Genomic DNA, 13960 nt, shown 5'->3' on the forward strand with positions numbered 1-13960 from the left:
CAGCTCCCCACAGCCTGTGTGAAGGAAGGCAATCTGCTCAGCCAGCACACACACGCCAACATCAGGGCTGGCCCGTGGCTCAGCTCCCCATAGATGACTCAGACAAGGCACCGAACACAGCGTTCGCAGTGCCACGAGGCGTTTCGGCACACAGCACCCCAAATCCTGCAGGAAATGTTGACACAGAGACGCTGGGAAGCAGCGGATGCGGAGGTGGGAGATGGCAAGTCCCAGGTCACCACACAGCAAGGTGCCCTTTGGAGAAGAATTGCACCAGACCATGGGAGAGGAAGACCAAGCAGATGTCTCTCCACCACACATCATCTCTGGCAGACTCTCGGGTTTTTTTTAGAAAAATCCATTTTTCTCACAGCCAGCTTCTCCAAGTGCCTTGCAAAAGGTGAAACCACATATTCCTGCCAAAATCAGCCCAGCTGAGAGGACATTTGTGGTCCAAGCCACCTCCCATCACCCTTGCAATGTTGCTCATCTCCTATATTTTTTAGGCTCACCCACATCAGAAAAAGAAAAACAGCTCTTAGAGAAACCTCCCATTTCATGGGAAAATCTGATCCCAACCATTTCTGATCACATCCTGCTGGTATGGACACAGTCCCCGGAGCTGTGAGACCAAGAGCACTGTGCCTAGGAAGGAGACCACATTGCCACGAGATTAACTAACACACTGTCAGAACAACTGCTGGGATTTCGGAGGTGGATGTTGCCCTCCTTAGGCTTGTGCTTTGCGTGGAAAGGGGAAGAAAAAGCTGACAGTGGAAAGCAAGCCTGAGCCCTGCACCGAAATGAGAGGATGGTTGATGTCCTCCTTTTAAGGGGCTCAAGGGTGGTCAGAGATGCCAGGCAGCCCCCCCAGTACCCAACTCCTCCTTGCTTGGGGTGAAGAATAGAAACCGGCCTTGTCACATCTCACCTGCCTCCAGATGCTGGGGATAATTAAATGACACATCATTGTCACCCACTTGCTTGAGTACGGCCCGCCGGGTTTACACCCGGTTCGAAGGTGAAGAGGCACAAAGCAGAGAGCATTGGCGAGAAAAGAGCAGAAGGATTTTCATGGTGCTGTGGCTTTTAAAAATTGTTTCAAAGACAACCATGTTCATGGCCTGGTTTCTGCCTGAAGTTGAAGCCTCTCTGGTTTGGTGCCGTATGCGTAAGTAAGAAGGGGAGCAACATGGGCTCACCTCCCCTCTCTGAGCTATGGGAATTGCAGAGAGAAGAGACAAAACCAGGATCCCGAGGAATTAAAGGCAATGCTTTCCCAAGTATCTTCCCTCCCAGCAGAACTTTAACATTTAGGTCTCTTTCTTAATTAGCCCAGTTATGTGGGCATGTAATTGCTTCCAGGAGCGGCTCCCTTCCCTCCTGCCTGGCCTAAATATCCCTCCTGGTATGAAGAAAACATTTCTTTCAGGTCAAATTATTTTTATTTTGATTATGGTACCCAGTTTCAGGCCTATAAACACATGTGGTTACCAGCACAAGCAAAAAATTAACCAATCTGCTGCCAGAGCCAGATGCTGCTGCAGCACCCAGCACCCCAGGCTCAGTCCCCAGCTCTGCTGTTAGTGCCCAGGGACTCACAGAGTGCCCCGCACCTCAACTTTGCCATCTGTTAATTAAATGCTTTGAGGTCTACTGGAAAGCCCCGCCTGGACACTGACTTCCCTTTGCTTTAAATCACAAAGCCAGACCAGAGGGCACATGCAGCCATGCAGACTCCTTGCCATTATTTCAGCTCTTCATCTGAAAGCACCTACTTTCCAGTCTCGTTCCTAGAAAGGCTTTAAAAGCAGCCTGAGGGAATACGCAAACCTGCAGGGTTTTCTCAAGCACGCTTATCCCCCATCTCCCACTACCCACAAGGAATTAGCTGGTTTTCCCAGCATTCCCATCCCGGGGAGGGCTCTGACCATGCCCCACGCCCCAAAAGCCCGCCCCACCAAAGGCAAGAATGCTCACAGTAACTTGCCTAATCCTGCTCGTCCCTCTGTGCCAGTCCTCCCACGCGGAGAGCAGCCAGCCAGCACTGCTTTTCATAACTGAATAGCTACGAAAACCCTGGCCCTTGCACAGCTCCAGGCTTTGCTTTCTTCCCACTCTGCTACAGCCCTGCTGCCCCAAACCCAGCAGCACATCCCTGCCTTGGGGATCCACCTGCTGCCACGGGCACCCGAACCCAGTTGGCTTCCCTCCTTGGAAACCAGGGATGCTCCACGGGACATGCCTTGGGCTGGATCCCAGTTGCAGAGGTCCTTGGCGATGGTGGTGGTGGTTGTTGGTGCTAGAAACCACCGGGCATTTGGCAGCAGCCCTGGCCACCCTGCCTGGACCAGTGGGCGAGGAGGGGATGGGAGAGGGGGTGCCCATCGCTCTCACTACCACCAGCACAGGGGGAGATGCTGTGCCAAGGCAAATCCTTCCTCATTCCTACAGGGCTCGTGCCTCGCAGCACGGGGCTTCAGGACCCTTTCTTTATCTTATCGGTTCTTGCAGAGCAGGAACCACCCTGACAACTGTTTTTGTCTAATCTCATGCTTGAGGGTAGATGAGTAACGCAGGGTGCTCAGGCGTCACTGTCTCGCTTTGGGAGATTTTTTGATGTGGAGGACAGTAGCCAGAGAAAACACTGGCTGAAACTTTCTTCGTCAAGCTGAAGATTTTCCAGGAACATGGACTGGGCTGCTTCCGGACATACAAGTGATTAGATTTTTGTCATCCTTGGGTCACTTCCCTGTGCCAAAGCCATGACTATCCAGATTATAAATGTGTGCCTAGGCTCAGCATCCACCAGAGGGAAAGGGAAGCTCCTGCTGACCCTCTGGGATCCCCCTGGCCAAGCCCTGTTTTCCAGCCAACAAATTTTTCCCCCTGGTCTGATGTGATGGAGAAGCTGTCTTTGCCCCATGGCATCCCTGGAAGGCAAGGAAGGTCAGTGCTCTGCTGGGAGCACTGGTGCTGTTGTCGGGCTTTGGCACGCTGCAGGCAGGGCCAGCAGCTCATGGCTGCCCCAAGGATCCACCTGGTGAAATATTTTGGTCAGATGTGCCACGTGATACAGTTGGGTTTTGCAAAGCTTGTTGGGTAGGCTTAGCCTAACAGCTGAAGCGCTCAGTTGGTGCCACTGGGATAATTAAATTAGTTTACTCTGCAGTTGTAAGCCAGCAATTTCAGGCACATCTACTGCAAGGGAAACGCGTGTGTATCACGTCTCTGGGTGAAGGTGTCCATCCATGTCCTCCAAGAGCCTCACCAGAGCCTCGAGGGAGCAGCTGAAGGACAGAGATGCTGGAAAACACTGATCCAGCCCAGCTGTGAGCTCTGCTTCAAGCCTCAAGGTCCCACTGTCTCCTCGTCATGTCCCCTGTCCCGCACAGGGCCGGGATGAAAGGCTGGGGAGGGACCCAGGAGGGAGTCAAGGACTGCACCATGTGCTGCTCCTCACCCACCACCGCAGCTCTGCGCCACCCATCAGACCTTTTCCTCCCAAAAGGTGGAAACCAGAGCCCAGACCCTCTCCTTCCCTAACCATTGCATGAACCTTCTGCACCAGCACAAAAAGCACTTGCAGGCACCCTTCCCGGAGGCAGTGACCTCCTTCAGAGACCCCAAGCAGCACCAGGAGTGTTGCGTGGAGAGGAAGGTCTGCACCTCTCTCCTGCCGAACAGCCACTGCGACACAGCCCACAGCCCTTCCCCTGAAACTCGATTACCAAATACATCTGCTCCGGTGACACGCTGCTGCTTTTAGCGTCCTGCCTATTTTGTAACTGCAAGCGTTTGTTCATGCTGCTTCTCAGCCCACTTCCATTTACTGCTTCTCTTCCATGTTTCCACTGATGGCTGAAAATCGTAAAGCTCACTTTGGATTACCATGGTGAACAGGATTTAAGAATGGCTTGCAAATGGTTAGGGATTTGGGGAAGAGATGACACCCCAAGGCTGCTGAGGAGCAAGTCTAGCCCTTGCAAGGACAGAAAGCAAGACCCCCTTATGAGTGCACGGTCTGCGGGAGACGGTGGCCCAGCTCCCAGTGGTCCAGAGCAGTTTCCAGGCAGGATCCAAGCCTTCTGTGCTCCCCGAGGATGCGCAAGGAGGACAACATGCCAGGCCTCACTGCACCTTCACCCTCCTGAACCTTGACACAGAGCCTAGGCCTTTTCTGCCCCTCACCTCACCCCACCAGCGAGGGGCCAGGGGGGCACCAGGGGCTGGGAGAGGACACAGCTGGGACAGTGACCCCAACTGACCACAGGGATGTCCCACATCATATGGCATCATCACCAGCATATAGAGCTGGGGGAGAAGAAGGAAGGGGGGGACGTTGGGAGTGATGGCATTTGTCTTTCCACGTCTCCATTAGGCGTGATGGAGCCCTGCTGTCCTGGGGATGGCTGAGCACCCGCCTGCCCACGGGAAGGAGTGAAGAAATCCCTTGGTTTGCTTTGCTTGCATGCACAGCTTTTCATAGAATCATAGAATCGTTAAGGTTGGAAAAGACCCTTAAGATCATCGAGTCCAACCACTAACCTATCACTGCTAAGTCCACCACTAAACCATATCCTCAAGCACCAAAACTGCTTTACTTATTAAACTAGTTTTATCTCTACCCATGAGTTTTCTCACCTTTACCCTTCCAATTCTCTCCCCCATCCCACCAGGGGCAGTGAGCGAGTGGCTGCGTGGGGCTGAGCTGCTGGCTGGGGTTAAACTGTGACACACTTACACACAAGTCTGACACACAAGTCTGACGTCCGGGTGCTGAGATTTGTCAGATCCTTTAGCTGCATCCTCCACCCATGCTGGGGGCACCCCCATCTGGCACGGGGTCCCCGCCGTGGGTCCGTGGGATGGAGAGCCATCCAACGCAGTAGCCAATGTGGGGACTCGGCCGTTGGGGTTGCTCTTGTTTAGACTCTGTGTTTCGCTGGGGCCAACCCAAAGAAGCAGGTTAAGAGGTTCAGGATGCGATCCCAGCCTGGGGTCCAATCCCTCAGAGAAGGGACCGAGCCAAGCGCACAGGCACGCTGTGCCTGCAAAGCCTCGCGCAAACTCTGGCAGGGACCTGGCAGGGCTCACGATGAGCTACAGCCAGTGCTAAACCCCCAGTGGGCACCAAGAGAGCTGGGAAGGAGCATTCATGTGCTCTCAGGGCTGGAAGAACAGCTACAAAAGGAAGCTTTCCAAGCCCCAGCGCAAACCTTTTATTCCCCAAAGTCTGCAGAGTGGAGCACTGGCAGCAAAATTAGCTGGACATGATGCCCCATCTGCTCGGTGCTGCATCGGGGCTGCCCCGCCGCCAGTGGGATCTGTTTGGGAGTCTGCCCTACCTTCCACACCACCTCCATGCCCTTCATTTGCAAATTAAAGAGCAACTAAAAAGCAGAAAATTGAAGGAGCCTTTGGAAAAAAAGAGGCTTCATTGGCATTTGCAAAGATAAAATCATTAATTCTTCTAATGAGGGATTAAAGTCTTGGAGCTTGCCATGGCTGCAGCCACGGGAAGATCACTTCCCACTCCTCCATGCTCTCCTTTGGTGCCCCTGTGAGCTGGCCCAGCATGAAGCGATAAGCAAAGGGCAGATAACTTCTGCTCTGCCCTCCCAGAGCTTCTGAAATGCTCATCTTACCAAGGTGCAAGCACTGCTCAGAGATGGTAACCATCGACAAGCTCTCAGAAGAGCCAGGCGAATAAAAATAGTCCCATCCCTTTGATCTCTTGCCTTTGTTCAGCTGTGAGCACTCCAGCAGATGCAGCTGGGGCACACGTGCATTATACCGAGGTTTTGCAACTCATTCAACATTTTGATCTCACGCTGAAAAGTCGTGATGATCAGGTCCACCTCCTCCCGAGGCGCTGAGCAGCTTGTCTAGAGGGATATGACGGGCATTCAGCTTTGCAAGACCAAACCACTGGTCATGGCAAGCAGACGCGCCAGTGAGCAACTGAACTAAGGCGCTCGCTGGCACGGGCATGACCGGCTCCACATGCACAGATATTGCACTGGATTTTGTTACCCGTGCACCCACGCAACCACAGGTGCTACTAACACGTCTCCGTGCCAAATTGCTCCGATGCAACAAAACCCAGTGATACGCAAACACGACCCTTTGCACGGCTCCTCATCAACCTTTGCACACATGCCTGTGGGGGTATGCAAACCCCCACGCGAAGTATAAATGCAAGTTACGCTTTGCATTTCCAAATACAGCCCCAGAAAATGCTGTTGGAGGACATGTAGATGAGGAAGATTTCCCCGGCCGATGCTGGGCATGCAGAAAGAGGAGCAGCCTATTTCCCAGCCCCGGCACCTGCACTTGGGGCTGCATCCTTCCCCCTCTTTCCCTGGCCACTCTACACCATGGGCTTTCAGCCTGGCTGGCCCATTTCCACAGCCATGGACCTCTTCCCACGCTGGTGGGTTATTAATGGAGACTCGAGGAAAGCTGCAGTCATCAGCATGCGGTGGCAAAGGCAGTTCTAACGTGCTGGCTTTAAAGCGAGGAGCTGCCTGGGAACAAGCAGTGGAGCCGCTTGCTGAGCGAGCTGGGGGGATGTGGTCATCGCTTTGCATTGCTCCCCACGGATCTGATGCCGATCTGGGGACAGTCGCCTTTGTCCCCTCCCCACAGTGGCAGCTCGTGGGGCTCCGTGCCTGCAGGCTCCAGGGCGGGGCAGGAAAGCGGGCAGTGAGGGGGCAGCCTCGCCATCCCTGCCACCGGTTTTGAGGCGATTTGTGTCTTTTGCAGGCTTTGGTTTGCCGGGAAACTCCCGCACGGGCTTGCAGGACGTCCTGCACTGCACATGCAGGTGAAGCAACAAGTGGCTATTTATACAGAGAGAATTAAGAGGGGGCAATTGGGCTATTCCAACCTGCAGCTAGGTTTTAATAATAACACATGTAAGTTGTTGGTACCACCCATCCAGCTTACCAGTTAATAAAATAAACTTAACATATTGCTGGCATGAAAGCAACCCTCATGTTTTTCCCCTGCTGTCACCCAAATATGTGATTCCCTCATCCTTTTTGTCCTCTAAGCTCCTCTGGAGGAGGAAAAGCCAATCTCTTCCTCCAACACCACAGCACTCCTTCAAACACCCTCTGCACTGCCAAGCAGGAAACGCCATAAAATATTGCGTTCCTCTAAGAAGGGAAAATGCACATACAGCATCGGATGTCACCCCGCTGCGGAATGGCAAGGGGAGAAACCTCTTGGCTGTTTCTCCATCCCACCCAATGAATCGCTGCCAGCAGTTTCCCTGCGAACACCAAGGGGGTGCCTCGCACCAGGTGGGCTTTGCCAGCCACAGCTGTACAAAGGAAATTGGAAAGCAGATGCTCCTGACACAGTTGCCTCTGGGACAAAGCGCAGCAGCACTGCACAGCCGGTGACTGCGTCGAACTGAAACCACGGGGGAAGTTTTCTGGCCGGCAGAAGGTGACAGCCCTGCCTGGGAGGCAGCCAGGGCAAAGCCCCTGCTCCTGCAGCAGACCCCCAGCTATCTCCATCCCACACGGAGCTGGTGGTGTCATTGACTTTACAACTATAAGTTATTGATGTGGGAAATGTCAAGTCATAAAACTGCAGAAAAAGCAATTTTACGAGTGCGAAATGGAAATGCTGCTTGAACTGTCCTTCGATGCAGCCTCTCGCTTTGGCTCTCACTGAAGTCCAGTCACTTGGTCTTGCTGGGAGAGAACCCAGGAGCAAAATCCTACCCGATTCGCACTTCAGATCTGTTATCTGGCTTTGCTCGGCAGATTGAAGAGGGAGGTTGTGCTCTGTGTTTGTAACTGAAAATGAAATGTGATAACATCTCCAGAGTGGAAAATTACAGAAGCTGAGCAAGTAAAGCCCACAGTGGTATGAATTCGGCTCCTGACAGAGCCAGGGCTAGGCGCCTCGGGGTGCTGCCTTCACCTCCTCACAGCAGGCTCAGGGCTCCTCTCTCCTGAACTCAAAAATGTGGGGTTTAACGTATTCCTGCTTGAAACATGTGCCAGGAGGAAACAACAACACGGTGGACTCAGCGTGCAAAAATCAGCGCAGAACAGAAATGCAGGGATTTATTAAAGAAATCCATTTGTAGGGGAATGGGTTTTCTGCTCAGACAGGAGGATGAGCTTCCCTGTAACACCCATGATACTCTGCACAATGCAGACCCACCTCAGGAAGATGCTGAAGGATTTTTAGCAAAGCAGAGAACAGCATCACCTTGCTGCTGAGCCCTGCAGGGGCCCTGCAGGGACAGCACCGCCACCTCTTACCTGGGTCATCTTGGCAAGGTCCAGCGAGGGCCGTTGCTCCTGAACCTCCTCTGGTCTCCGTCGCTTGATCCCAACCTTTTTGTCATTCAGGACACAGGGCTGCGAGCGGCTTCGGGAGAGTCCACCAGCCCGTCGCCCCAGCTCCGGTGTGGAGGCGGGCGTGCTGCTTGCCGAGGGTGGGCAGTACTCCGAGGAGGAGAAGCGGTCGTGTGAGCAGGAGAGGGATCTCTGCATGTCCACCCGGTCTCCTCCGTGCCTGCCGGTGGCTGATTTCCTTGGCCCCGTGCCGGGCTGGCACCCCAGCCGGCTGCTGAAGGCGGGATGCTCGCAGGAGAGCAGGTTGGACCGCGAGGGCAGGCTGAAGCTCGAGCTCCTCTGCATGGTGGCAAAGCCGTTGGAGTAGCGTTGCACGCTCCCGCCGCTGTAACACCGCCGTTTCTCAACCGGGGTCCAAACCTTCGAGCCTAAGGGTCTCCACGAGGTCCCGCAGCTTGACATTTCATCCGAAAATGAGAGCGAGCGGCACTGGCGCTTGCTGGGGGGGGCTGAGGGGTTGCCGTGGGGGTCACTGAGGCTGAGGTCTTTGATCAGGTTGGTGACGGAGCAGGTGCTGGCCGTCTCCCTTGGCCAGTGCGAGCCCTCTTCGCCCTTGTCCGACAAGCAGTCCCAGATGCTGGCGCCCGGCTGCTCGAGCTGAAGTGGACATTTCCTGCTGAGATCTCTCCATCTGTCATTTTCTGGTTCAGAAAGGAGAAAAAAAAATAACACACATTCACAAGCATTAGCATTAATTAATTCTGCGATTCGCTTTCTATGTCCATAAACAAAAAAGTAGCATATGGGATGTTTTCCAGTACAAATTAATTAACTCTTGGAATATGGTTTTCTAAACTGCCAGAAGAGTGGTTGCTGCAGTGTAGATGGAGAGGGAGAGTCAAAGTGATAATCGGAGTAGGAGCAAAACTGCTAGAAGATAAAAACATGCCTTTGAATATCCAGGTTGCACTAGCTAAGGGAAACTCAGCAGTATAAAATGGTACGGCCGTTGCCTTCTCTCTGTACTAACTCATGTCTCAGATGCGTGCGTCCTAAGTTCCACAATCAATAATTGCCTAGAAATTCTCAAAAACTGGAAGTGAAGAGCACAAAGCTGTAGCACCGCTGGGGAGAGATGGACCTCGGGGGACAAAACACCAGAAAGGAGATGAGATAGCAGTTGGGATGGTCCTAACAGAAAGGGGAGTGCTCCCAGGCATCAAGCTGCCTGCCGTTGCACAGCAATCCCAGGAAGGTTGTCAGAGCCTACGGGAAACCAAAAGCCATCCTGACACCCATCAGGTTGCCTGCTGGAACAGCATTGCTCCAGTGAGATCAACTCAGCCCCACTGAGGCTCTGTGCATCTTTCCCAAACCAACCCAAAGATACTGTTCTAACAAAAGCTGGTGCACATAATAAGCTCTAAGATGGCTGATGCTATAATAGCTGCACGATAAACCTCCAGCAGTTCTTTGTAGGATGCTGTTCTTAGGTCCTTGTGGTGAGGTTCATCGTCCATCTCCCCTCCGACCCCCAAATCTGGGGCCACCTGGGTGCTCTGGCCCAGGTGCCCCCCTGCCTGGTTACCCGCACGGAGCGTTCCCGTGCTACAGAAACCGGGTACCCACACCCTCCTAATCTTCTGCAGCAACCTGGGCTTAGCAGCTCTTTGGGGTTGCCTTGAAAATCCCAGTTGTAGCTAGCACAGCCAATTGTTTGCATTTCTGTAACCAACATAATGCTGAACCATTTATTTAAAGTAAAAAAGAAATCACTTAATAGGTTCACTTTTTTAAAAAAATACATTTTAATAACATTTTCTCCCCCTCTCTTTCTTTCAGCTCGCTTACACAGGAATTTGTTCCTCCTGCAAATTTGCCTTGCATTAAGTCTTCCAATGCAGTGCATCAAAAGATGGTGGTGACCTGCTGCATGGCTTCAGGGCCAGCATAAAGATATTCCTTTTATCAGATGGGTTTTGCGGTGCCTGAGTAAAGCTCTGAGAAACCTGCACCTCCAAAGTCTACAGACTGAAACATATATGGCTATAGGCAGCTCCACATAGGAAGACTGCAAACCCGGCTACAGCTGTATTCAGAAATTCCACTGATGACTGTCAAAAGAGAGGATTAAGGGTGATGATCTCATTCCCACGCACAGTCCCGCTGACAATAGAAGAAGAAAGCTAAGTATTGTCAAGGTCTGGCTCCCCAGCACAGGCTGCGTAGGTGAACGGGGCTCTCTGCAGATACGTTGTTGACACTCAACAGGAAAACCGTGGTAGGACAACCCCATCAGCTGCTGCAGTGGAAAAAAGTAATCACCCAACAGACGTTTTTGTCGTCGGCTGCTGCGAACAGAGGCAAACCATGCTAGCTAACCGTCACTGCAAAGTTTCATATGATCATATCTAAATTGTGCAATATTTTTAGGGGTTTGAGGGATTTTCCACTCAGGCAACTGAAGGATGAATTAAAAGCTGTACCCAGCCTGCAGCTGTAGGTACCAGTCTGATAGCGAAGATGCAACGGTGCAGAATGCTTATAACCAGGGATCGGTTTCAAGTCGGGAGGTCAGATTTGGGGCCCCTTACACCACTCTTGGCCAGTTTTCCCATTTCTCCCTGCATCCAGCTGCTGCCGTAACAGCTCCAGCCACAAACAACCTGGCTCTGCACTCAATAACCACACAGCATTTTAACTGTCACTGTCCTCATTTTAATAAACACAATGAACAGTGAGAAATCTGCACTAAACAATTACATCTACACTTAGATCTTTATTATCTTCCCCTCCTTATTATGCTGCCAGCAGAGAGATTTCTTGGGTCAGGTCAGCAGACAAAGGAAACAGAAATAGAAGCTGATTTTTCATGGCAAGCTGCCACGATCCTCCAGCCAGAGACGTCACGTTGTACAAAAGGCCTTGGTGAGGAGGATACGAGACACCTTCCTCTTTCACCCCTGCTTCAGCACAAACAGCTATAAATCTTCCAAACCTTGCAAAGAGACCGGTAATCGCACCGTTATCCCCAGCGCCAGTTTGGGGTTATTTGCTTTTCCCCTTGTGCTTTGAAAGCTGTTTTTTTGGCAGGGCAAGGCGGACTCCCTGGCACAGCCTGACCCCCCCAAACCCCCGAGCACCACTGCCTGGTCCCAAACTACCAGATAACCCAGAAAATGGTTTTTCACTGCAAACAGAAAACTGCTCGCCCCGAAACAAAATAAAAATGGGACAGTCGAAGGGCTGAGGGTATAATTAAAGGACTCAGGAAAGCCTTACTGAGGAAAAGCAGCCAGTTTTCTGTTCAATTTTTTAAAACCAAGATTCTCATCCTGAGCACGTTGATAACGATAATTGCAGCAGAGCCATTAATACTGCTGCAGTTAAGCATGTATTAATTTTCTTACATTACAAACCTCAACTCGGTTTACCCTGAGGCAGTAATTTGTTCCACGATAAAACCTACCACAAGAACCCCTCGGTTTGTAAGTGAGTTGCTTCGCTGGAAAACTCTTCTTTGCCTATTGGAAAAATGGTAGAAGAACCAGAGCATGATGTAAGTGTGGCACAAGAGGCTCTTCCCCTGGTTAAACAGGTCCTTCTTGGCTGTTAGCGTCCTTGGATGAAATAGCATCTCACTTTTAGATTTTAACTTAGAACTGCAAAAATAAACACTTCAAGTCACTTAATGAGCATGTCCAGCAAATTTCTTTTGAGATATTTTGATCTGCAAATCTGCATTTCCAGGGTGAGGCAACGCAAAATGAATTTTCTGGCATCTCTCTGGTTGTGAAATAGCTTTCCAGCTCCCAAGACACAGAGGGGTGTTATCGGCAGCCTGGGGAGGACTGAATTTCTCATCCTGCCCTCTCTGGCCATGGCAGCAGGATCCTGAGCCCTCTTGCAAACCATGCACAAAGCAGGAAGAAATTCAGACCGTCAAGAAGCAGCATTAAATCCAGGTTACAGCTGCAAGCTCCCAGGCTGCCCAGCCTCAGAGGAACCCAAACCCAAACTATTTCTGCTTTGCAAAGCAAGGCTGCGCTGGTTAGCTCTGATTCAGCCCTGGAAAGAGTGATCTGAGCCCTGGCTCCCGCGTCACCCTGCCAGCCTGCACGCCTTCGCCCTGCCCGGCCTCCAGGACAGTTTGGTGGCAGAGCTGTTGACCCCAGGGTGGTGGGGAGCAGCCCCGCCAGGGATGCTCTGGGAGGGAGATGTTGGGTGCTGGAGCACTCAGGCTGTGGGTGAAGAGTGGTCGTCGCTGCAAGCTGCAGCATCTGCTCTCTGCACAGGGCTAGTGCCTCGTCGGCACGCGCCGGCAGGACTCACCGGGCTGGGCAAGCGGCAACAAGCCCCGCCAAGACCCGGCACGTCCCGGGCTCTGGCTGCTGGGCAGTCCTCACATGGTTTATTTTCCTCCTCTCCTATTTTCAGAGACAAGCCAGAAGCCGCCTACATATGAGCAGGGCTCAACCTGCCCTGGGACCTTTGGCAGCATGCTCAAACACCATCAGCACTGCTATCTACTCCTAAATTTCCTTTTGGGCAAAACCACGACCTTCACTTTTAAGAGTGAACATAAACCCTTACAACGTCCATCTGTTCTCCCATGCAACCTTCACCGCATCAAATGAGCCCAGTGGTCCGGGGCACGAGGCACTCACAAGCTGAAGTCTTGTCCCAAAACCAAGGAGAGGGGTGGTGTTCTCCGAACATCCCTGAGAGCTCCACGCAGCCCTGTGGAGAACGTGATCCATCCTCAGAGCATCAGAGCCCAGCTTCCAAACGCCAAGGTCCAGGTTTTGCAGGAGCAGGGCACGGACACGCCAGGGACCTTGCAACTTCAGGATGGTCGCAGGCTTTTTAAACAACTGTCATGCTCCTCTGGTGACACAAAGTAAATTTTAATGACTACGTTCATAACCACAGAGGAGGGTGTAAAACCAAAACGCTGACACAACTTTAACTATAGTGACACAAATGTGCTGCTATAATATTTTTACAGTTCCTTTTTATACATAATGCATGATCCTTCTGCTCAAGTTTCCTCTACGTTCTTTTCCCGTGAAATAATTTACATTAATACATAATTTATTATGGCAACTTGTAAAGCAATTACGGGTTTCAATCAATTTTTCTTCTCCTTTTTGGCAGATAAATTCTGTTTGGATCCTAACCCAAACACTTCTCTTCACACGGGTGTGCATCCAATTCCTTTTTTTCCTACATTATTCAAGTCGAATTTCAGTCTCCCAGTCTCCGTGCACAGGGAAAAAGGCAGCCTGCATTTTCCACTGCCCCCTGTTTATGTTTGAGAGATGATTTCTAAATGTGGAACAAATTTAATGGTTGTAATTAGCTGATGGCAGTGCCATAGAGCCTTCCCATCGCAGAAATAAGATTAAAATACGATGCGCAGAGCTGTGCTTCAATGGGAAATGAAAACAACAGCCCCCAAATCTACCGCCAGAGAATAAACACACCAGTGGGCTGCGGACTCGTTGTGCCAACAGCCTGCACGGGGGAGGGAAATTCCCTATCTCAACAGTGAAACATGCCTTGCTCTTCAACGCGATCCTCTGGCGATGTCTCCCCACTGCAGCTACGCCTTGTTGGCTTTTCCTGAGTGGCTT

General features: G+C 51.7%; 1 protein-coding gene across 1 annotated transcript in view; it reads right to left on the reverse strand.

Annotated features, from left to right (window-relative positions):
• Window positions 1-13960, reverse strand: part of FAM53B (family with sequence similarity 53 member B) — a 54313-nt gene that overhangs the window by 15102 nt on the left and 25251 nt on the right. Inside the window, exon 4 of the mRNA XM_075107621.1 lies at window positions 8289-9025. Coding sequence (XP_074963722.1) covers window positions 8289-9025 — 737 coding nt within the window. The remainder of the gene's footprint in view (window positions 1-8288; window positions 9026-13960) is intronic.

This window comes from Phalacrocorax aristotelis, chromosome 12 (genome assembly GCF_949628215.1).
Source record: "Phalacrocorax aristotelis chromosome 12, bGulAri2.1, whole genome shotgun sequence".
NCBI classification, from domain to species: domain Eukaryota; kingdom Metazoa; phylum Chordata; class Aves; order Suliformes; family Phalacrocoracidae; genus Phalacrocorax; species Phalacrocorax aristotelis.